The 25,950-nt window shown below is 41.2% G+C and overlaps 1 protein-coding gene across 2 annotated transcripts in view; it reads left to right on the plus strand.

Moving 5' to 3' along the window:
• Positions 1–5,564: 5,564 nt before the first annotated feature.
• LOC310861749 (forkhead box protein J3-like) overlaps positions 5,565–25,950 on the plus strand; it is an 82,099-nt gene continuing 61,713 nt past the window's right edge. The window contains exons 1-4 of one of the 2 annotated variants that reach the window (XM_083769355.1): positions 5,565–5,857; positions 12,046–12,094; positions 24,276–24,400; positions 25,111–25,628. In XM_083769355.1, the coding sequence (XP_083625481.1) occupies positions 25,224–25,628 (405 nt within the window). In that variant the 5' untranslated portion in view covers positions 5,565–5,857; positions 12,046–12,094; positions 24,276–24,400; positions 25,111–25,223. The remainder of the gene's footprint in view (positions 5,858–12,045; positions 12,095–24,275; positions 24,401–25,110; positions 25,629–25,950) is intronic. The other variant, XM_083769356.1, reaches the window with a different exon arrangement.

The raw sequence follows: 25,950 nt of genomic DNA on the forward strand, positions 1-25,950 counted from the left end.
GCCTGTGTGAAAAGTGGGAGCGATTAGTGCAGGCGGTGAGGAGATACGGTGGTGTTTCTGACAGACACACTCAGACATTCAGAAAGACAGACATCCTTCTACCCTAATAGACAGGGGGTACACGAGCACATGGCCGTTTATCTGCCTTTATCCGTGGTTCTTCTCCGACCAAACCACACTGTTAGCACACATCTCTCCATGCAAAATAAAATCTGCACCCTCCCAGAATCCAGATAGACTACATTGCATCCACGCAACACATATATTTACTGTACAAATATTACTTTTGTCAAACACACTGTTATTGCGCAACATTTCACTGTGATGCAAATTGCATCACAACTTTCTCATTCCCCGGCACCTCCCCTTTTCACTGCACACACACACATACACACGCACGTGCGCACACACATACATAGGGCACAGCAGCACGGTACAGTACAGTACAGTACAGTACAGTACAATACAGTACAGTACAGTACAGTAACGTACAATACTGTAGGAGAAGAGAGCAGTACAGTACAGTACAGTACAGTACAGTACAGCGAAATACAGTACAGTACAGTGGAGTGATGAAGATATGTACCAATGCCAGGGTATAATTGGCTATCGATGGTGACGTAATGATGATATGTTTCAGTGTCGGGTGGATTAAAGGTAATGCCCCTATGTATACATGTATGTCATCCGACACCACTGCCATAACAAGCACAAGTAATCATTATGTCATACGCTGCCACGGGACATACGCAAGCAGACAGTGCAGGTATGTTTTCGTCCGGTGCTGTGTGTTGCTGTGATGAAGATATGTACCAATGCCAGGGTATAATTGGTTTACGATGGTGACGTAATGATGATATATGTTTCAGTGTCGGGTGGATTAAAGGGACATACGCATCAAATGACCTGAGTAACCACAGTATACCACAAATCAACTCACAAATTACATATACATTTATACATACAGGCATGTCCTTTAATCACGTCATATGTTCATCACGTCATATGCTGCTACGGGACATACGCATCAAACGACCAAAGTAACCGGTATACCGCGAATCAATTTACAAATTACATAGAGGCATTTCCTTTAATCCACCCGACACTGAAACAAATCCTTATTACGTCAGCATTGACAGCCAGTTAGAACAGTACTTGCGCAATCTGCTTGCGCACTAGTAGGCCATGTATGGCCTACTTGGGTGCAACAAGCAAGTAGGCACTCGACAGAGTGCAGTTCTAGTTATTATTATTGTTATTATTATTATTATTTATTAATATTTGGTTGCTATGGTCTAATAGGTGTGTAAAACAGGTGGTTGCTAGGCTAAAACAAGTGGTTGCTATGATCTAATAAGCTGTTGCTAAGGTCTTATGTGGTTGCTAAGGTTTTATATGGTTTATATGGGTCTAATAGGTGGATGCTAGGGTATAATAGGTGGTTGCTATGGTCTAATATGTTGTTGTTGTAGTAGGGTCTCATAAAAAGTTGCCAGGCTCCACTATAGCTAAATGGCATTTCCCCATTTAAATGAATGGGATTTCTTTTAAGCAATTTAAAGTGAAATATCTCTAAAAAGTACTTTCAAATGGTAGCCATCAGTAGGCTGAACGTTGTAGAGTTGGAACAGAGTTTCTATAGGTAAAACAAAAAAACGGGCCGTGTGATCGCCTTATACATTACCTCAATGAATCACTTCTACGCCACCCATTGGTGCTCTGATGAAAGAAAGAAATTATAATTAAAACAGCACTATTTAACCTTTTAAACAACTATATAGCATGTTGTCGGAGAGAAACTACCTAACTCTAAAATGTAAAATCACCAGGAAATGAAAAATATATATATTTTAAGAAATGTTATATTTGTAAACCAATGCAATACTGCCTCATCAATTTATATATTGTCAATTACTTGCATGAGAGGGGGAGAGGTGGTGGAGTTCGTTGCTTTTGTACTAGACAGTTTGAGGTAATTGGGGTTAAGAGGTTTTGTCCAAAGCGCTTTTTAATACTTTTCATTGGTTCAATATTTCTTTCCAACACACAGACTGTTCAAAAAACTCAAAAACTTTGTGATTTCTTCCTGACAGCAACAACTATTAGCCTATGTCCCACACAATTGTAAAGTTACATGTTTAAACAATAACAACCATCCTTCCATAAAACTATTACTATCACTATCACTATATGGGAGACATGAGTTTCATCCATGGCTTTTGCTAAGGCACCAAGGCACCAGTCAAAGTGAAGACTGGCGAATCACAGAGCGTCCTCGCCGGATATGCTTGCAGAGACTCTTCAATGGGTCAAAGATGTCAAAGATGTTGGCTTCCATGTTATTCAAGGTTCAAGCTTGTACTTTATTGTTACATCTTGTGTACAGGTATAAGGAGTAAAACTTATTTTGGTTTGGCTTCCTTCAGACAATGCAGCAGCATATATATTTGTGTCCGACTCCGAAGTGACCACTGATGAGTGCTGCTTTGAATGAATGAATGAATGAATGGATCTCAGCACTTACTCCAGTAACAGTAGCCTGCTTCCATTGTAAGGACTGCAAACATCCAGATGGGTGCAGTATAGAGTTGTAAAGTTACAAAACAATCTGTTAATACACTAGTCTCCTATGGCACCAGAGGTAAGTGATATATTTAGTTTAAACCCCTTTATTTCTTTATTTTAAGATCTATATTCTTATTGTAATTATTGCAATAGAGTGTTTGTTTAGTAATATGTGTCTCCTCATCTCTCCTGCTCTTTAGTAAACAGAAAATGTAACACTTATTTGAACATAACACACCACGGACAAATCTCACCGTCCCAAACAGGATTGTATTCTCCCCAAACATGAAACAAAAGGCTATTCATATGAAGTTATTTGTGTGACTGTTTGGTGGTACCACGTATAAAGGACATTTGTAATCCAAAGACATTAGTATATGGCAAACATAAACATATGTACAGACTGTAGTCTTCAAATAATAATTCCCCACCCCCCCAACTGGATATAACATTTATGGAGCTTTTCAGAAACAAAACAAAGCAAAACAAACATCTGAGAACTGCTGTTGTTTGCAGGTGGCTTGAAATATAACTCCAAGTGTGTTGACACACAAATTGCAACTCAAATTGCGCCTTACATGTTTCAGAAACACCCAGCTGGCTTATGGCCAAAATCTGCATGTTTGTCATTGACTTTTCTCAGTATCTGAAAAGTCAATTTACATTTTCACTCGCTTAATTACACCTAAACAGACTTCTGCCAGCTTTCATATACTATATTCTCCAATGTTGAATTAATTACACTATCATCAGAATTGTCTTAATTGCAGCCTCCACTCAATGCACCCTCCACTCAATGGCCAGTTCATTCTTGTAAAATGTTTTTACTTACTTACTTTTAATTAAATGATAGGCCTACTAATAATTGTTTTCATTTTCATGTTGGAATTATGCTGAATTGGCTGCAGGGTGGACAAAATTGAACTATTTTGAAACTACAGTAGTAGGCTAAATAAAAAGGGAAAAGAAAAAACAATAAAAAAAATTTACCTAAATAAAGAAACAGTAATACAGAACACAGGCCTTCTATAGGAGTAAGAAACCAGGATAACAGGCAACCTCTTGAGACACCCTCAGAAGTTAATATAAAAACCTGTTTCACCCACCGTAGAACATTGAGTACCTTTCCACACATAATTACTATACTATATACCTTACTTAGTTATAAATAAATAATAAAATGAGAAAACCAGACCACAAGGAGCTCTCAAAAACCTACTGTGAATACTTTATAACTACATCTGTCTGTACATACTAGCATACTTATATACAGGAATCAGTATACTATACGGTAACACTCAAGACATTCTGGCTGCAGCTCAATCATGGCAGGCCACTCAGTAGCATGACCTTGCCTCAGAACACTTACACTTGATCTCATAAATATTAAATAACCATGTTGGACTCCTTTTAAAATGTAGGTTAATCTCTCAATACTGTCAGTTTATACTTTTTCTATCATACATGTACTGTTAACTAACTTCATCCGAAGCATATACAGGTTTGAAGTTGCATGACTGTTTCATGTCTTCCTCTCCACATTGGTTAAATTTCAGTATGGTAAGTGAGACTTTTTTTAAATCTCTGCCAAAAACTCATATCCATGGCCTGTGTCCCAGGACTTGTGGAAAAGATTAGAAATCTAAGCAAACAAAGCAGACAGGCAATAAAGCAACAAAATGTTCAGGTTTTGAAGTCTATATGCAGGAATCGACTGCATGTTCTGACTGTTGTTGGTATGGATCTTACTGACGCAAACAATCAGTGGTAACTAGTCAGTCAGTGTGGTATCTAAATGGTGCATTTATATAGCACTTTACCAAGGCACTGACCTGCACATCATGAGCAATAGGGGTTCAGCATCTTGCTCAAGGACACTAACTCTTGGGGAGCCCAGGATCAAACTCGGAACCTCACGCGTCCCATCCGGCTGCTTTACCCCTGAGCCACTACTGCCACATGTATATCGTTTTCATGACAAAATATGTTTTCAAATCTCTGTAAGCTCAGTACAGTACAAACCTTCTCCTATTACTACCTATGTTGTATCTTATGTTTAACTATCATCCATTTGAAAAGAAAACATGTCTCCTGTCCTCCTATTGATTGATTCAAATGTAAACATGGGCTGTAGACAGTTGTAGCCACTGCCACCTCGTCGTGAGTACCATGGCATGGTGCTCAGATTGCATCTTAAAAGCATATCAATCTGAGAGGTTGGGGGCTCAAATGTCTCTATAAATAGATCACAATTGATTCATATATTAAGCTTTTCAACTAAAAGGGTAGGTCAGTCTATAAATGTTGCATAAGCCAAGGGATGAATGATTCAATAGGTAGAAGTTGGTATTGTCTAAAAAAAAGACAAAAAAAGACAAATTGCCTGTATAACTAAACTCCATACAAAGTGTCAAGACACCTGCCTCTGAGTGCCTCTATATGCACCAAAATCTGTCCCAAGATATTCAGAAAATGTGTTTTGGTAACTGACAGATTTTTGCTGTCTGTAAATATAAGTCTTGTAAGCATTTTAGCCCCCCATTCGTTTTGCGGCAGGCAAGTGTTCCATATTGAGCATTTTACCATTGCAGTTCTTATAGCCTACTATCCCCCCCTCCAAGGGAAAGGTGATGGTGCTGATGTCAGATATCTCTATTGAATATAATATTGTGTTTAAATTTGTATTGGTGAAAACTGAAAATCTATATATCTTTTTAATAATACAATAAAAAATGATTTAGCTTTTATTATTAATATTATTATAATTCACAACACGTATAACGATAATTTAAGATGTCCCAGGAAAATCCAATAGAAATTTTGAAATATAGTAAAGTGGATTTGACATTTGATTTCACTCCCCCCCCCCCCCCCCCCCCCTCTCTCTCTCTCTCTCTCTCTCTCTCTCTCTCTCTCTCTCTCTCTTTGTGGTGCATGGATTTGTCTTCAACGTGCTCCGGCTGGCATAGGAAGTAGTTCCGGTGGTTTAGCAGGCGGACGGGGTAGTGAGACCGGGGATCCTTGTTGTTGAGCGTCGCAAAAGCGAATAGCGGGTCAAGTCTGCTCATCATGACAGTCAAATGACCACGAGCACCGGTCAATTTGACGCCCGTACGGAGCACGGTGCATGCGACCAACTCCAAGTGACTGAACCTCCCATAAAGCTTTGTCTTCGAGGGACATTTCCAAGTGCAGAATATAGGCTTCTACCGCTGATTCTGTGAAGGAGGAAAAAGGGGAAAAAAAAGAAAGAAAGAAAAAAATTGAGCCGGCACATAAACACCTTCCCGGGGTAAGTAAGTAGTCTTATTGCTGAAGGATCTGGGGATGACAGTGGTCAGGGCTCGGGATTTTAAGAAACGTCTTTCAGGGAGAGAAAATTTTATTAAGCTTGGGGGAGTTGAGTTAATGTCAGGCCATGTCAAATTCCCTGCCTGTCACAGTATGCATATTTTATAGACAGCGTTTGTAGTGTTGTATTTCTATTTTCTAACATATATGTCATGTCAACTTCCATGACTTTGTATTAATAGTCGTGTGGGTCATGTTCAGTTATTGGGGCTAGCCTATATCTAGCAGTTTGTTTGAGAAAATGATACGTAGGCTACAGTTGGGAAAAAAATGATGAACCCACAGAACATGCGTGCACGAACATAATAGCATACCTGCTGCTACAAGCACTTTAGATGTGATAAAATGTCGATGTCGTATTAAACAAAACAAACCTAAAAATCGCCAAATACGGAATGTCCATCCTCGTTGTTAGCAGCAATGTCATTGATTGTATATTATATATTCTCAGGTGAAGGTAGCCTACATTATGTAGAATGATGACTCGGTAATAAAGTTTTCTAAAATCATAAGAACAGCTGGATATACTTCGTGCTCATTATCGGCGTATTAAAGCAGATTTTAATGACATTCGCTGAAAGGAATTATCTATTGAGTTGTGCTATGGGTGATGTGCATGGGGGGGGGGGGGGGGGGGGGGGGGTGCAGCATCACTACAGCTTGGTGGTAGCCTACCTGTGTGATTTAAGCAGCCTACTCAATCATGATATCAAGTTTAATCTGAGTTGTGTGTTATTGTGGAATGTATAGTCACTCTTGAAAGGATTGTGTTCAACTTCAAATATATAATTACTTACTTTCAAAATAGTTTAGCAGAGGCAAAGCTTTGGGTTACACATTTGCTGGGCAAATGTGTCAGAAAAAAAGGTATATTCAAGGCCTAGGGCAAATCTTGCAATCCATTTCAAATTGTTGACATAAATGTCAACAATGCAATGGGGCAATCACTGAACAATTATCACCCAAATATGTACAAGTTGGGAATGGGCTAGCCCTGGAACATGACTGCCATGATAATTATCATGACAGTCATGCAGTAACTTTGCCCTGTTTTTTGCAGTCGCTGAATTTACAAGATTTCCGTATATATAAACATTCAGATTTCAAATATAAAGTACTCACAAAGTGTCCCACGGGTGTTAGTTAGTAGCAGCGCGAGCGATTAGAATTGCTGCGTCCCGCGTTCTTTAATAAAAAGCATTTTTGTCCGAGCTCTCCGGCTACTTTTTTCAAACGGGGTTCGTTTGGGAAATCCACAGTTGCACACCGGGAGCGCACTCGCCTATTAGTCTGTATTGGCAGGGCGGTCAGCCTACCTATATCGAACACACCGAGTGCCACCCTCCTCCCGACCGATAGGGGCGCGTAGTTGAAAGCCAATGGCAAAATAACACCTCGGATAAAAATGCTTTTTATTAAACAACGCGGGATGCAGAAATTCTAATCGCTGGCGCTGCTACTAACTAACACCCGTGGGACACTTTGTGAGTACTTTATATTTGAAATGCGAATGTTTATATATTTTAATTATTTGTAAATGTAGCGTCTGCAAAAACCAGGGTGAAGTTGCGTCATGACTCTCGTATGAATACGAGAGTCATGTTTACAGGGCTAGGAATGGGCTATTGTCATTGGATTATGATATGAGATTATGATATGACTTGCACCCAAAGTTGTACCCAAATATGGTCTCCTTCTGCCTAGGGTCAGGTCAGTGGCCTTGTGATTATTGTGAGATTGGGAAGTCTGGGTTCGATTCCTGGCCGGATCATGCCAAAGATTATAAAAAATGGGACCCAATGACTCTCTGCTTGGCACTCAGCATCAAGGGTTGGATTGGGGGGTAAGTCCCTGCAACATACTAGTGTCACGTCCAGGGATGTTGGTACATCATGGCTGGGAGATGTACTTGTAGTACATCAAGCCGCCTTACTCTATGGAAACAGGAGATAGGCTCCTTCATGGTCTATGGGTTCACTTGGCTCAGCAAGGCTGGCTTAGTTATTGGTGGCAGTGGCCGGTAGAACGTCTGGAAACCATGAGGTTCCCAGTTCGATTCCGGGCTCCCCCAGAGTTAGTGTCGAAGTGTCCTTGAGCAAGACACTGAACCCCTAATTGCTCTCGATGTTCAGGTTGGTACCTTGCATGGTTTCCTCCGCCATCTGTGTATGAATGTGACAGTGTGTGTGTGTGTGTGTGTGTGTGTGTGTGCGAGTGAATGTAAAGCGCTTTGGATAAAAGAGCTATATAAATGCACCATTTTCTAACCTTCTCTGCTTTAGGGACCAACAGCCGTAAGACTTATAGGTCTATCACACATTGAAGAAAAACCTATTGTAATAATACTATAGGGCAGGCCTATGGCCTGTACTGCTCTACTAACTTATATAGTACACAGGTGTACTACAGCTTATATGATATACAGTATATCAGTGGTTTTCAACCCTTTTCATGTCAAGGTCCATTAGCTATTCCGCATTTAACCACCATTTGATGACCTTTTAGACTCTCAGACCCAAAACAGACCCAATATTGTGTTGTTGTTGAATAAGATGTACACAAGGAGAGATAACACACAAACATTGATCAAAATAACAATTCTTCTACATTCTCTAATTGTGTACTCTTTTTGTAAATTAAAGTAATGCAGATGTTTAACAATAATTTAACTCTTGAGAGTGTAAAATGAAACGAAATGGACCGTAAGTGTCTATTTGGTTTCATTTTACGCACTCAAGAGTTAAAGATGTATAAGGGTCCATTTGCGTACCACTTCTCCATCATTTAATTACGTTTATCTTGGGACCACCTGGAACCCCCTCAAGGACCACTGATTTATATATATATATATATATATATATATATATATATATATATATATACACACACAATGTACAAAGGACTATAAACAATGTTTCCTCATACAACGTCTGTGTCATTGGCCAATACAGAACAATTACATTTCCATTGAAACAAATACAATAGAAGAAGAATGCAGGAAAAGAGAGTGAGGATAATAGGAGAAGTAAAGAAAGAGAAAAATGTGGGGGAGAGGACCCTGTTTTTGATTTGGATGCGCCTCTAATTCTTATCAAGATGAGAGCTGTCTGAACAGATTTCTCTCATCATTATTTGCACTGAGATTTACGTGCGCCCTTAAATGGTGTTGATTGAGGCTAATTTGGCTTTTTAATTGCAGAACAGCTGCCACACTCACTGGTGATTGCCATTGTAGATGCTCTCAATAGATCACTCATATACCCCTAAATGCCTCATTAAAATATGTTATGCAGAATCACATGAAACGTGCAGGGGAGAAAACCACGTAATGTGTTCTGATTTCTGTTTTATCATTGGAAAGGTCGTTGTAATTATCGTCAATGTCAGCAAAAGTAATACTAAGAAATGAGTATAGTACTAACTTTTTAAGAGTGGCATTAATAGGAGCTATTTGTGGGTGGGGTTTCAATGGGTTTCTTTGATAAACCATATGAATACCATATGTGAATGTACAAATCAATCATGGTTTTCATGATGTCTGGCTGCACACATTATTTATTTACAATCTATTGTTTTCCTTCTTGTACGGAATCATTTTGATTACTTTACTATTACAGCGTTCAACCACATACTTGCATCTCACTGTTTGCCGAGAACTATTTGCCAACTAATTTAAGCACAATGGATTTCACACCGTGCACTTGTCACAAATCATGTTAAATATAATATTTAAAAGGGTTACTCCCCAAGACACGCAGTCATCTCCTGCATAAACAATAAAGTGCAATACACCAACTTGCTTTTTAACTTGAGGTGTATGTATGGAGGTGTTATAGAATATAACACCAACTTTATTTAAATAACTTTGTAAATATGAATTAAAATAAATTTACAAGGGCTGATTTTGATGAGTATTTTGAGTCATTCATGCATTCGTTTACTGATAGGCACTCTGTGCTACTGTAGCCTTTTCACATTTGGCCACAGAACACTTACACTACAGTCATGGCAAATTGTTGACTTCCTTCAAATCAAATATACATGTATTTTGTCTAACTAGTAGGAAACACCTGGTTTTTGATTGATTTAAATATTTATTAACAGTTTGCAGAATTACAGTACATTTCAAGCACAAACTCAATACAAAGACTGTTAACTGTGAGTGGACGACCCAATTAAGCATTACACTTGTTTACTGGGTGTTTCATTGTCCCTGAAAGCTTTATGGAAATAAAGGTAATGGGTCGCACACACCAAGACTGCATTTTAGTTTTTATTCTTGTATGTTTCTGAATGTCAGTACAAAAGGGACAAACATTCAGAAACTCTACACACTGATGAAGGCAGGATAGCCAAAACATTTCTCTTCGATCCATCATGCAAGAATAAAAACTAAAATGCAGTCTTGGTGTGTGCGACCCATTACCTTTATTTCCATTATATGATTTGGACGGGTAACGCACAATAAGTCACAAGAAAAAATAAGTCACAAGAAAAGGTATCCCTGAAAACTTTATTAAATAGCTTACCTCCAAGTTAAAGTGTTCATTACCAGCAAAGGAAATTTGCTGCTGCATTTTGTTTGACACAGTAACTACATAACATCAACATCTGACGAGGCTGTTCCACTATATACTGTATAGGTTATAGCTGCTATACCTGAGGAACTTCCCCTCCATCACCAGTTAGGGAAGGATATTCATTTGAAGATGCAATAAATTGATATGCGTGCAAAACAGCAGCTCCCCTCTCTCTCTCTCTCTCTCTCTCTCTCTCTCTCTCTCTCTCTCTCTGTTTCTCTCTCCTTTTTTGAATGTATCTAATCTTTCTTCTGAGAGTGCTCCCAGGAGCTGTGGCGATTCTATGGTCAATCAAAAAAGATACAGATACAGATAATCTGAATTCAAATTCAGTAATATTATAAACTCCTTTCATCTTGTCACGCATCCACTTTGATTCATCCATATAAGCATTTCTCTGATTTGAAAGAGAAAGATCATGCAAGAGATTAGATTGGGTGATGATCACCCCTCAATGGCCTATCTTTTGGAAATAACTTCCATATAACTTGGTGCTGTCAAACACTGCACATGCTAGCAGAGTGCAAAGCTTGCTATTGTGAATCTAGTGTAAAGTCCCATGTCTTACATGAACAGAGAGTGTAGTTGCCCTCCACTGGTTATGTTTTAATGAGTAACAATTGTAAGCCAATTTGCATGTAAAACAATGTAATTATAAACAACCATCAAAAAGCTGTAATACTTCTAAAAAATGTAAATGACTCTCCATTATAAAGCGCAACAAAACCTAATCCGTGCCTCCAAGCCAGTGCCTCTAGGATTGGGGGATTTATTTCTATTATTAATGCTATTCACAAGCCAAACTTTTTAGGTTGGTGCAGTTCGGCGCTTTAATCTATTTTTGCTGTAAATTAATGAATTTTTAAAGAGGAGTAGTCCTCACTGAATAGGGCTGAATGTGGGAATGTAGTTTGAGTCGTGGTGACGCAGTGCTAGCCCCCCTGTACTGTGCTAAGCATGAGTTCACAAACAGCATTCCAACTCTCTCCTGGGACATTTCGTTGGGGGAGCATGCTGAGATGCTGCACTCCTATGTTTTATTTATGACTAAATATGCCTTTTTAACTTTGCCGTTGTCAGAATCTCGAATTGTGATAGCTTTTTCCTAGTCGGCGGTGGTAAGTCTACTGGGTCGCTAACTCGCTCTACCTTGGCAGATGTTTTCAGGTGTTGTGTTCTGTGAGGGCTTTACTGACTTAGATATTTATTCTGGTCCTTTAGGGATGTAGTGGAGCCTACTGATTTTTTTTCAAGGTTTCCTTCAATCAGCTTTGCTTTTAGTCCTAAGAAGAACTTGGAATCAATAGATTCTATTTCAATTGAGTGAAGGTTGTACACACGTAAATGAATAAAACAGTCTGTTTCTCTCAAAATTAATATGAACATTGAGGGAATGGGTGTGTGAGTAGAGTATATCGTCCTATTCCTTCCTTGAATTGGTTTACTGTACCACTCCTGCTCAGAAGCAACCTACTGCATGTAAATTCTGCACAGTCAAGGACATCATGATTTAAAAATATCTGTTTTAAATTTTTCCTCATTCTTTTAGTTTACCTGACCATGAACGAGAACCACTAACCCAATATTCAAGAATCAAGGTAAAAACAAAAATGAATAAAACTGACTTGAATGATTCTTTAACTATCATCTGTGCCGCTTCAGTTCTCCTCCAAGAATAAGCAGACAGCATCAAATGATAATTACTTAACCCAACAACATTGACGGGCGACCAAGCAGCTGTCATAAGGGCAGCTGATTTGCCTCAATATCTTATAATTGAACCTTTTCACTGGCAAGTTTTCTGGCACTGAAGCAGAAAGTAATTAAGATGTCGGATTTGGCTTTTCGGACCCTTTTTCTCCCTTGAATGGCCCACACTTTTAGACATGATGGTGCTCAGCACGCCTACAGACTTTCTTTTGACACATTAGCCTTCGACAAGACAGTCAGTCGTTCCTTCCCAGAAACCCCCCCCCCCCCCATCTCATTTACTAACCCCAGACACTGTTCGCACACTCTGTCCCCCCCAAATATAGCATACATTGTAACACATTTACTGTACACAGCGTTACTTGGATTAATAACTGTAATATTATTACTGTTTTGGTAATTGTTACGGTAATATATTAGTCTGATACTCAAGGAATTTTCATTTTGTTTCAATCGCCAGCATGTTTTTTATTTATTTATACATTTTCAGGTTTAAAGACAATACTTTACAAACATTCACATCACATACACATATACACACAAACCTTTCCCACCCCCCCATTCAAAGGAAAGAAAAAACAAAACGTACACAAATGAAAATAATACAATAGATCACAGTTAAGAGTTTTAGAAAATAAAATAAAAAATGAAATAGAATACTCATGTGCATACATACTTCAGCATACATACTTTCGTTTTAAGAGAAACATCATATCTTATATTTTCCATTTGGTCAATTCTGCTAGCCATACATTAAAAGAGAGTGGTACTTCCACTCCTTTCCAATGGGTCAGAATATTCCTTTTTGCGATAACCATGCCATATTGTATGGCTTTATGTTGGTATTGAGTTAGAAATGACAGGTTTTGAAATCCACCCAGAATCGCACAGTAGGGGTCTGGGGTGATAACACAGTCAAACACGTCTGAGAAAAACTTAAAGATGTCACTCCAAAAATTTGCCAGCACCCCCTATGCCCAGCTTTGTGTGTTTGTCTGTACTGTGTACCCCATAGCGAGGATTTGATTGGCTGAGCACCCCATAGCGATGATTTGATTGGCTGAGTAATGTACGTATTGAGGATGAAAAGTGAGGACAGAAAATGTAGGACGCCAATTGTGATTGGCGGGAATGTGATGAAATATGATGATAACAGCGCCCCTCACTTCACACAGGTGTACTTTTTGAGGGCCCTCCTATACAGTGTTGCCAACTTAGCGGATTTGTCGCCATATTTAGCTTCTTTCCAGACCCCCCTAGCGACTTAATTAGTGAAAAGCTTCTGGCGAGAAATTTAGCTACTTTTTCTGGTGAATTGGGGATAAATCGTGTTGACAGTCGCCAGAGATAAAAACCCTCATTTTTATTAATTTTCCTTCTCAGCCTAAAAAAAAAGAAAAAAAAACTCGGCGCGTCTGGCTCAGTGGTTTCCTCGTCTCGGCTCGGTTATGTGCACATAACCAAGCCGAGTCGAGGAAGCCACTGAGCTCTGCTGTGACAGCAGAGTAATCTAGTAAGAGAGAGTAATGACACTCCCGTAGTCCCGTTGACTCACATTGTAACAATGGAATGAATGCGATCATCATCATCATGGTGTGCTTACACCCAGAGCAAGAAAGGAGGAAGCAAAGCACTGGCAGTGGCAGCTCACTTTAGTCTGCTAGTAAAAATAAAATACACACGCAAATGCATAAAGTATTAACCTTCTAACTCCTGTATGGATCAGAACAAAATAGCGTTCTAAACGTTAGTTGAATTGAGGTATGTTTTTTTTTAATTACAATGCGTTTAAACGAGCAGCAAATCTGGAGCCTAGTGCTCCTGGTAGGGTTTCCCATAGCAAAGTGGTCTCGGGGGAGGGGCCAGACAAAGTATGGTCCAATACAATTAAATTCCTGTTAACAAAATACAAATTTTGTTTTGATGTCAGTTTGATGTGAAGTTTCATGGTGATATCCAACTTTGTCACGTCACGTATCAGCAAGAGATGATACAAAGTGCACATAAATGACAAATGTTTTTCTGGGCTGGCTACATATTTTCGTTGCTAGGGTCGTCTAAAAGTCGCTAGGGACGCTAAAAAGTCGCTAGGGGCGGCGCGCGCTACGCGCGCGCAAGGGCGCGCGCTGCGCGCGCGCATATCCCACCTCTAGCTACTTTTAGCTACTTTTCGAGGAGCCACTAGCTATTTCCGTTACTGGGGAGTTGGCAACACTGCTCCTATACACAGGTTTAATGTTTGTTTTAAAAACGCCATTGACAATGAAGAGAAATTAATGTTTTGTTTTGTCCCTAACACAAACATTAAATCCCATTAACAATAAAGATAATTTAATGTTTGTTTTACATCATCATTACATCACCTAATCATGTAAGATGATTTTCCTTAAACAAACATTAAAAACGGCATTGAAATGGACATAGTTTAATGTTTGTTTTGTCTGATAATTACGTCATAAAAGATATATATATATATATATATATATATATACATTGGTAGCATGTTGGAAGATAACAGCGCCCCTCACTTCACATTGAGTGATTTTCTTCAATGAAGCGTGGCTAGCGATTCAGGGGCTGCAGCCGGCTCGTAATATATTACTAAGTAACACGCTACCGCCCACGTCGCTGGCTACAAAATGGTTGGGCCTTGACCCGAGAAGAGAGAAACTTAAGATGACAGATCAGATGCAGAAGTTGTTCAAATGGAAATCAAATAAACTACTTCCAACACATCTACAACAAATTGTAGGATATGTTATCTTCATTTCAAGACACAGAAATCACCAAAGCAATGTTTTCCCATTGCCATGGGGATCTACAAGTGTCACCTTGCCATGTGTTGTGCCATTGGGCTGAATGTACGACTATTATAACATGCACCATTCACACTGAGCACAACAACTACTGTGAAATGATAATTATCTGAGCATCCACACTGATGTGCGATACGTTTCGTAAACGGAACAGAAACAGAAGAAACAGAGCCTACACATCACAATACGATATATGGATAAATATGACTCTGATTATTCATTGTAAGGAAACTAGAGGCCTAGGCCTGCACATCGAGTAGGCTACAATATCGGCTATATATTATTATTATTATTATATTATTATATCATATTATTCGTCAAAGACAAACCCCTCAGGTACATACAATGAAATATCCGTGGCGTGTTGTTGTCTCATGTCATAACCGGTGTTGGGGAAGTTACTTTTAAAAAGTAAGGAATTATAGTTATCGTTACTTATCTAAAAAAGTAATTTGTTACTTTACTTTACATTAAATTATGAAAGTAACTACTTTACTTTACTTTACTTAAAATAATAATAATATAAAAAACAATTTAAAATAAGGTTTTTTGTTCTGTCGCACAGTAAGAGAAAAGACAACTCCCTCTTAACATTATGAAATGTAGTGGAACAATAAAACATGTTCAGGAATTTTGACAGGCATCTTTATAGAGATATTCTATTTCATCAAATGTATTTTTTAGCTCATCTTCCATTTTAGAATATTCACTGTTCAGGTATTTGGAAAATGTATTTCTGCACATTGGCCCTGCTTTCACTGGTATTTTGCTGACCAAGGAACAGACTCCACCGGCGTTGATAGGGGAAGCATTTCCTTAACAACATAGGCTACCTAGCAATCATTTTGTCAAGTTGCCTCTTGGTGACATGCTACTGTGGCGATTTAAAATCGATATTTCCAACCCCCAAAGCAACCGATCTCGCTGTCATGATCCGCATTTGCCATTTTAGCGTGTGGTACTGTATTATGATTTTCGTTCAACCCGCGATTTCTGTCTGTGTAGTTTCTATGTATGCGTTACAAGGGTTTGTGTGTCTGTGACTAAATGTGTTTCTGTTTACGACAGCCAGTAAGCCTGCCCACCCTGTAGACTGTCTCTGATTGGCTTACCCTGAAATCTGGCCCTACGTTAGCCAATCAATGACCTCTTCTGCCACGTGCTTTTATCAAGTTAGGGTGTATCAAGCCATGTGGCCTCAGAGGCTAGTATGACTGCACAAACGAAACTGTCAACACAGAGAGCGCTCTCTCTCTCTGCACTGCAGTCAACAGCCAGAGACGCCTGTATGATAGACTCACGGAGCTGCGAGACTTTTCACTGATCACATAAGTTGACATAACGCCATAACGCGGGTAACGCTCGCACAATAACTATAAGGCCGTTATGGAATGGGGAAATGTAAAGCGTTAGGTTACAAGTTACTGCAAATAGTAGTTACGTTATGTAATGTAACGCGATGTAAGGGCGTTAGTCACAACACTGGTCATAACACACAAAGTTACACGAAGTAACGGAATCTGTAGCCAATCACAGCGCTGATATACACGGGCCCAGAATTCAGCCAATCACAAGCGTTGATTGCCACAAACATTTTGCCCGGAATTCAGCCAATCACAGCGATGATTGCCACAAACATTTCGCCCAGAATCCAGCCAATCACAACGATGATTGTCACAAACATTTCGCCCAGTTCAGCCAATCACAGCGCTGATTGCCACAAACATTTCGCCCCGAGATTCAGCCAATCACAACGTTGACACAAACATTTCGCCAATTGTAATAGATAGAGAGAGAGAGACAGAGAGAGAGAGAGAGTGAGAGTGAGAGACAGAGAGAGAGTGAGACAGAGAGGGAGAGATAGATGTCCACTCTACAGTGGAGTAGTTATCCCCTCATCAGCTACCACACGGATATTGACGTCTCCCAAGGTCGGCAACTGACCAAACATGCTCGGTTCTTCATCAAAGGGTTCCAACCAGCCGGCACGGTGATATCGACGGCAATTGAGCTTGTCGGCAGGCGACTCTTTCAGATGCTTTCCAACTGCTTCCGCGGCCTACCGTCGGTGCGGTGGTTTGGAGCTACCTAGCTGAGCTTACGTGTTAGGTTTCTGGTCTAGAGGGGCGGGTCGCGGCTCAGATTTGCGCACGCCCTTATTGGATCTCATCGATCTGTCCGTCACCCCCGGCCCCTCCTCTCCCCCCTAGTGCAGCGCTACGTCACATCATTTGGAGTGACGCCCACCCGGAAGGGTTGACTCCCACTTTTAGACCAGAGCGGCCAATGCGTTCCTCCAGGCTTTCAATTTTTGCACCAACAAAAATGAAAGCCTGGTAACGAGGCTAGGAGCTACCTTAACCCCCCCCCAACACACACACACACACACACATCCAGTGGCCCATCTAAATTCAGCCCAGTCTCCCCATCCCTAACATAAGGGAAACACACAGAAAAAAGCCCTAACCACACCAAAGGGTCGAGACGGTTTTATGATATGTCTGAAGAACGTCGTCCCACGTTGTCCCAAGTGATTCAACGCATGTAATTCAATGGCCCAAACCACACCAAAGGGTCACTCACCATGCAACTCCTTGCAACCGTTTGGACCCAAGGAGTTGCATGGCGACCCTTTGGTGCGGTTAGGGCTTTAAAGTCATACTGTAAGGGCAAGGATGGTAAATCAGTGAATGATATCAGCACAGAGAGCACAGATATGATGCCTTTAATCCTGTCAGTAAAAATCACACCCGTGTGAAGTGAGGGGCGCTCTTATCATCGTACATCATCATGACATAACATTTGCTCAGACACATATGACGTAAATTCTCCATTCATTACAATTTACAATTTACAATTTACAATTTACAATTTAGGCATTTAGCAGACGCTCTTAATCCAGAGCGACTTACATTTAGGCAAGAACAAAAGCATGGGAATACATCACATAAAAGCATTTATCATGAAACATGCGTAAGCTAAGAAGGTAACAGTGGAATATCTATATGATGAAACTATACATACACTATACATAATAAACTATACATATTCACTACTATGCTATACATATGTACTATGGCGTGCTATGACTATATACAATACAATTATAGTGCTGTCTACATAACATGCTATAAGTCTAAGTCAAATGCTATCTAAGCCAACAGAAATTCTATCTAAGGGGTTAGGGTAAGTGCTATGGGCCATGATGGAGTCTGAAAAGGTGGGTTTTCAATTCATTGTCAATGGGAATTTAGGGCTCCATCTTGCGCCACCCTCATCCCTTATCTCTAAACGTATTTGCCATGTTTTACTATTTTTAAAAACATTTTAAAATAGTTCAACTAGACGATACATTGTGAGCTTGTAGATCGGCTATTTGAACTATTTTAAGGTTTTTTTAAATAGTAAAAAATGGCAAATTAGTTTAGGGATAAGGGTTAAGGGATGGCGCAAAATAACCACGAAATTAAGAGACATCAACCGTGTTAAATTCAAATCTACGACTGTTTATTGGTGTGAATTAGATCAGAAAATTACTTTGTTCTTTGCATTTTGTCATTACTTTCATTTTTCCTCTGAAAATATTTTGATGTCGCTTTCTTTTGGTTCTCCCCGCTCCTTCTACACAAACTCCCAACCTCTCAACCACCCATTTCCACCCACTCCTCCTCTCCATTCAAAGTTCTCTATTAAAATGCAGAACTGTAAAGCCTCTCTCAGCCTAAAAGCCTGCTAGCAGCGGGGGGCTGTTAGCTGTTAGCGATGCATTCAGATGGGTGAGTGCATCACAGCTACAAAGTCTAATGGGTGAATACATTCAATCACACACAACACCCTCCCCCCTCCCAACTCCTTTAACCCATTCTGACCTGAGATCAGATTCATACGAGGTTTCCACTGGACACACGCTGGTCTGACGAACCCATTCTGACCTGAGATCAGATTCTAAAAATGTCAGTCGTTCTTCGATTTTTTTCAAAAATAGCAGACCTACAAGCTCGTATCGCGCCACTCGGTGGCGCGATATGAGCTTGTAGATCTGCTATTTTTCAATAGCTAAAACATAACATGATGCCAACACCAAAATGGGTGCCCGGTCAGAATGGGTTAAAGGGACAATGTGCCCAAGTTGTGAAAGAAGCTGCGTCCTCAATGCCAGGGAGGAAAGTATTGACACGAAAATGCCCAAATCCTTGCTTTTCAAATATTTTTCATTTTAGTTTTAGTTTTTTTTCTCTTCATTTTGGCTAATGCTTGTCATCCCTTCTGGATGTGCCAACTACAGCGCTACCAACCTGCACACATTTTGTGTAACAACCACGCAATTCTAGGTGTCTATACGCCTAGAATTGCGTGGTTGGTACACAAAATGTGTGCAGGTTGGTAGCTCTGCAACTAATAGACACTAATAACTTTAAGTTTAAAATCACAAAAGTTTCATCCTCTTTAATTCATTGCCTTTGACATTTCACAATTTTTCCTTTTAATGGATTTTAAAGTCCCTGTCTGGTGTGGTTTAAATCCTCATAAAATAACAACCCTGTTCGATAAATGCAAGTATTTTCCTCCCCCTCAAAACATCCCTAATGGAGCTTAATGTTGCTTTTTTGCTCTATCTTTGACCTCATTTAGTATTCCTATGAATATGTATACATTTGATCCTCCAGAATATGTAAACATTTTATCCCCCAAACTTTGGGTAATTCAGTGACTATCCACAGTACAGAAACACAAGGGCCACTGGGTGCATACCTTTGGTCCGACATACTAACAGTCTGACACACAATAGTCTGACTGTGACACCCTACCCCTAATCTGCCCTACCCCAAACCCTAACCGCACACGGAAGCCACTGGTGAGTCTTAACCGGCCACGCATGTGTCTTAACCAGCCACGCATGTCGGACTGTCCCATGTCGGACTGTTAGTACGTCAGACCAACGTATGCGCCCCACGGCCACTTCCTCATTCACAGTAGTTGGGTTACGTGGGAGTTCTTGTTTTGTGTCACTAACATGATTGCATACGCCCTCATTGATCGATGCATATGAAAACATTTAGTATAGTGTGGCTCCGTTTGGCATTCCACATGTGTGGTCGCAGCCCGTCCGATTTGCGCGCCCTCTGTCAATCTTTAGATATCGTGGGTGCATGTCTCTGAACATTGTCTGACTCTGAAGACCAGATTTTAGTTGTAAAAACGATATTAAAGGAGCACGTCGCCAATGTTATGCCTTAACTTTGTCAGATTGGTACTCTTTAATACAAATTTATTATAAGATGGTACTATTTATTTTACTCTGTATCTAGTTGGCAGGCTGTGCCCAGAATTGTACATACAACCCTGAACTTTTACACTTTAGAGTTTAGAGTAACATTTTACACTCTGGATTTGACTGGGTAATGGGTATGATCAACTAATTTGTAATTTGTAATCTGTTCTTTTTATTTAGCCTACTACTTTTGAGATGTATTCCTAGTTAGTGATAAAAACAGACAGACATACCGGACATATTTAGACTTTGTGTTTGCTGTGATTGTTTTCTATAATTGTTACATGGGCACTCATGCACTCCATTACAAAAAAGCCCTGCTACGAGGAGATTAACTGTCAATGACCTGTTTTGTATCATGTTGAAATTGTTCTCTCAAGGTTATTAAGTGTCGCTGGTTATGTATTTATAAGGATACACTTTCTTTCATCATGGTAAATTGGATCACTTGTCTTGAGACCATAGTTTGTTGTCTTCTTGAATAGATCAAAATGCCGACATTTGAAATGGCTTCCTTTCCAACAGGCGACCCATTATGTCCATTATTTAATTTGACCTCCCAAATGATAACCATCTTTTGTAAAAGAAAATCACACACATGTGAACTGAGTGGTGCAATTCACCCCCCCCCCCCTCTCTCTCTCTCTCTCTCTCTCTCTCTCTCTCTCTCTCTCTCTCTCTCTCTCTCTCTCTCATTAGAGACACAGCACCTACCCTCTCTCTGTTTCTGGCGCCCCCTACTGGTATAAATAAGTCACATACTCGTGCTCATAGTTACAGGTACACAGGTACACAGGTACACGGACATTGCAAGCTGGATGTAGGAGTGGTTGCACCAAGCTGTATTGTATTTTTGAGTGGTGCTACATCCAGCAATGTCCGTGTACCTGTGTACCTGTTTACCTGTGTACCTGTGTGAGCACGAGTGGTGTGCGCATGCGTGAAATTGGAGAGGCTGCGCAAGCAGCACAGAAACAGATCACATGTTGTGCTAAATAAATAGCGTCAATGCTAGCGAGCTAAAATATAGCCATCCTTGCTCTAGAAAGCACCAATGTTTCCATCTAGACCACCGGATAATCAGCAAAGACCTCCGAACATCGCGCTAATTGACCAAACCACGGAGAGCTCCGTAGATTAGGAGTTATTCAGCTTTTAGTTTGCCTGTATAATGGGAGGTGTACGGGACCGCTGTTGTGCAACCCGGTCTAGGTTCGCTAAAGAAGGAAAGGCCGAGCGGAGAGGAGGGGGGGAGAGAGGGAGTCGGTTCACACAGGTGTGATTTTTCAAGTACAATAGAGGAGGTGATATAGGCCTACACGTAAATTCATAAAATGCAAGATTGCATCATCTTTTTTTATTCCATTATAGGACCACTAACTATCAATAATTTAGCTCTTATGCTACTATGAGATGTCAGAAAAGGTTCTTATGGGGGAAGTGTCACAGTCACCGACTTTTGTGTCTTTTGTGGTAGAGTCTAGGCCTTGTATTTTTATGTATTGTTGTCTGTTCTAGCTTTCATGGTTGTCTTTCCCTGCTGTATCTCATGTGTTCCCCAGTCAGTCCTTGTCGAGTCATTGCTTGTGTCACATCATGTTTAGTGTTTGTGATTGTGACTGTTTTCACTGTTAATACATGTATTAAATCACCCAATATTGGGTTTTCAACTCTGCCTGCCTTGCTGTCCTGCCTTTGAGTCCTCACCACACCATCAGATCAAGACAGGCAGGTTATAACTTCAAAATTATTGATTTCATTAAGAAGCTCTTATGGGCAGTGTCGCAGTGCAGTTGTGCCCTATAAGAACTAAAAAGGAATCCACACTAATATTAAGTAACATCTGTGTAATGTCAGCGTGGGCTGTGTTTTTTTTTTTTTTTTGTAATCTTACTAATGGTCTATCTTTGTGAATGACTAAATCTAATTTGGGTGTGAATTTGTTTTGTGAAATATGTATGTAATTTGCAATTTGCTTCAGGTGAGTCCAGGGGTCATTGAAATGAAAAAAGGTTGAGAATCTCTGGACCTTTTTAGGTAGTGGGTTTGCTTGCCTGCATGCCCGCCACAGCAGGGACCCCGTCATATCCCCAGAAGCCAAGTCACGCCCCCCTTTCTGTCTCCCTTTATTACCCATAATGCCAAATGTTCCTCGCCAGGCCAGCACCCCGCCATGCAGCCGTGCAGCCGGCCCACGCTTCCAAACCTCCCGACAAACAACAGCCGAGGCTGCACAGCAGGTTGGGGCTTGTGGCAGTCTGATTTTCAGCTTGAGCCTCCTTTTTAATGAGGGGAGAATAAGTACTTGTTGTAGGGTCCCCCCCCCCCCTTCCCCCCCCACACACACACACACACACACACACACACACACACACACACACACACACACACTAACACCAGTATGGCTTCATTCCCCTCAGCAAAGAAATTGTGCACTAATTAAGATGGCTTCCCAGGATTTGGGTGGGGGTGGAGGATGGGATAGTAGACACTACAGGGATGGCGCTGTGCAGAAGGTCTTGTCGGTCCTCTCCTCTCCTCTCCTCTCCTCTCCTCTCCTCTCCTCTGACCCCAAACCTTGGCTTTGTTTAATTTTATGAGTGTGTACTAAACATTTGTTTTCCTTTTCCTACTTTTAATTAAGCAAGGATTTTGCAGGCGCAGTGTATTTTCCTGGGTTCTTCATTCCCTTCCTCCTGGTGTATTGGGCTCTCCAGGGGGATAGTTGCAAAACTAGACAGAAGGGTTTGTGTTGTTACTACTGGTAGGCACGCTCATTGAAGTTCTTCCGGCTAGATGATATACTACAGTGAACCTGAATGGAAAATGCGTGGGCCTGTAGGTTCTTTGTTGTTCAAGGACATTGGAGGCTTGTATGGGATGAGATGAAGGTTTAGATTCCTGTATCCTTTGGATGAACTCATGAAGCTATGTGGTTAAATCTTTGCTGTTTTTTTGTTTGTTTTTTAGGTTAAAGTAAGGTACTGTAAGATCTGCCTCTGTCCCCCAAATGAAAAACAGTTTGCTTCCAAAGGCGTCTCACATCTTTATAGTCAAGAACAGCATAATCAGAACAGTCTGAATGTGACATCTTGACTCTGATGATGAGTCAGCGTTCTGACTTTCTGGGTCGTAATTCTTGAGCCCCGATGGAAGCACAGAGCGATTGGCAAACCAATTTTCTTTCATATATTAAAAATCTCCTTTCTTTTTCCCTGAGTCATCCTTAAAGTATTTTCTGCCTGAAGCCCCAACCAAACCCCACTCACACAGGGTGCATTCTGATCTCAGATTCACTCCCAAAATAGCCAATAAATTAAAATGTTGAGGCTTCCTTGAGTGCTTCCATTGTGTGCATCTGTCTCAGTCCAGGACTGGGAGTGGGGGGGGAGGGAGGGGGAGCATCGAATTGACAGGAGAGTGAGGCACCCCGATGCTCAGATAACATGAGCAGGTTGGGCTGGCAGAGGTGGTGGGCGGTGATACAGTGAGAAGAGAAGGGGTGTGTGAGCCTCCTTTCAGCCTCCGCTGGAGTGTTGGAATTTCTCCCGAACTGCCCACACACACACACACACACACACACACACACACAGTCAGTCACACACACACACACACACACACACACACACACACACACACACACACACACACACACACACACACACACACACACACACACACACACACACACACCCCATTTGGCAGGCACTTGTGAAAACAATTCTCCAGCTTTTAGTCACTCTGCAGATTCAATTGCCATTTCCACTTTGGAGAGAAGGAGAGTGTCGGGGAGTGGGGATCCGTACAGACAGAACTGGACGCAGAGTGAGAGAGAGGGAGAAAGTGAAGACTTTTAACTGGGTTGGACGGATGCCGAGGCCAGCCGAGCGGCTGGGCAATATTAATATCTTATGAAGGCTTCCTGGCAAAGAGACGAGCTCTCACCGTCTTGCACGGCTGTGTGTGTTTGTGTGATTTCAGTGTCGGCACTCACCGATTCCTAAACGGGAGACGTGCTAACATGCACCAGACAAGGATTCCACCTTTCACCTCAGCGAGTTCCACGGATGCTTGGGCCAGGAGAAAGATGGAATGCAATGGAAATGGTAAGAGACTTCACCAACGGCTCCGTGTCATCAACAAACTGACACATTAAAGCTAATCTTCATAACAAGGCCTGTCTCATATATTGGTTATTTGTGCGATTACATACAGGTGCCATTTCCAGAGTCATATTACGTAATAAAAGGTAAAAAGGTTCAGCTTTCAAATATTCAAAACTCAAATGTCTAAAGCTAAACCTACTGTACACTGTATACATCATATAATATCCTCATCATAATATAAGCCACGAGATCTCTGTGGGGGGTGGGCCATAGAGAGAGAGACAGTAGAAACCCAACCGGGCCGGCGCCGTCCTAGTAATATATAATATCTTGAGGTTTATGATATTCTATTCTTTATGATTAAATGAATGCTATTGAACCATTTATGTCTGTGTGTTGGTTTAAAAAAATATTGGACAATGAAAAGTACAAAATTGGACTCTCAAACTGTCTGCTAAAACAGCTGACTCCACCACCTTTCTCCTCTCAAAAATGTATTATTTTTAATTTCCTGAAAAAGGAATATCTTGGAGTTAGGTTGTTTCTCCCTGACAGCAGAGATATAATAAACCAGTATGCAAGTCAACTAATCTATGTCTGCCTTTATCCTCCACAAGCTGTGTGTGCTGCTGCGCTGACTAGCTGAGTTGTAAACAAAACGTCCCCTCTCTCTCTCTCTCTCTCTCTCTCTCTGTGCTGTGCGTCGTCAGCCAACCAGTGAGTGAAAGGAGATCTTTCTTCACAGCAAAACGTCACTGGTCTGAGACCTCCCTCTGTGAACCTTCGCCCCTAGAACCTCCCCCTCTCCCAACACCCAGCCACCATGACCTCTGAGCTGGAGAGCAGTCTGACCTCCATGGACTGGCTCCCCCAGCTCAGCATGCGGGCGGCCATTCAGAAGGGTGGAGACGCGGGGTATCTCCACCACGGCCACCACCATCACCACCATCACAGCAGCCACCATCTTGGAGGACACAGCCACCACGTCGGGCACCACCAAGTGGGGCACGGCGGGTCGGGCAAGAAGGCCGCCCAGCTGGAGCCTGGCACCACGCTGGACCAGGAGGAAGCGGCGCAGCACCGTGACGGCAAGCCGCCGTACAGCTACGCCAGCCTCATCACCTTCGCCATCAACGGCTCGCCACGCAAGCGCATGACCCTCAGCGAGATCTACCAGTGGATCTGTGACAACTTCCCCTACTACCGGGAGGCGGGCAGCGGCTGGAAGGTAAGAGAGGAAGAGTGTGTGTGTGTGTGTGTGAGTGTGTGTGTGTGTGTGTGTGTGTGTGTGTGTGTGTGTGTGACAGACAAATTCTCTCACACGCACAGACAGACAGACAGACAGACAGACAGACATACAGACAGAGATATGGAATTTAGCTAATGCTAATGACGAAATGTGATGCGTCTGTTACCTAGAAAAGCAGTGAAACCTTTCAAGCAGCCAGCATTGACTGACAGATGCCCGCTCCCCTCATTCAGATGACATTATTAAATCCATATGCAAATGTTGCCATGCAAATCCCAGGCAATATGAGCGGAAAGGTGGC

This window comes from Protomyctophum parallelum, assembly GCF_964188405.1.
Source record: "Protomyctophum parallelum genome assembly, chromosome: 7".
NCBI classification, from domain to species: Eukaryota; Metazoa; Chordata; class Actinopteri; order Myctophiformes; family Myctophidae; genus Protomyctophum; species Protomyctophum parallelum.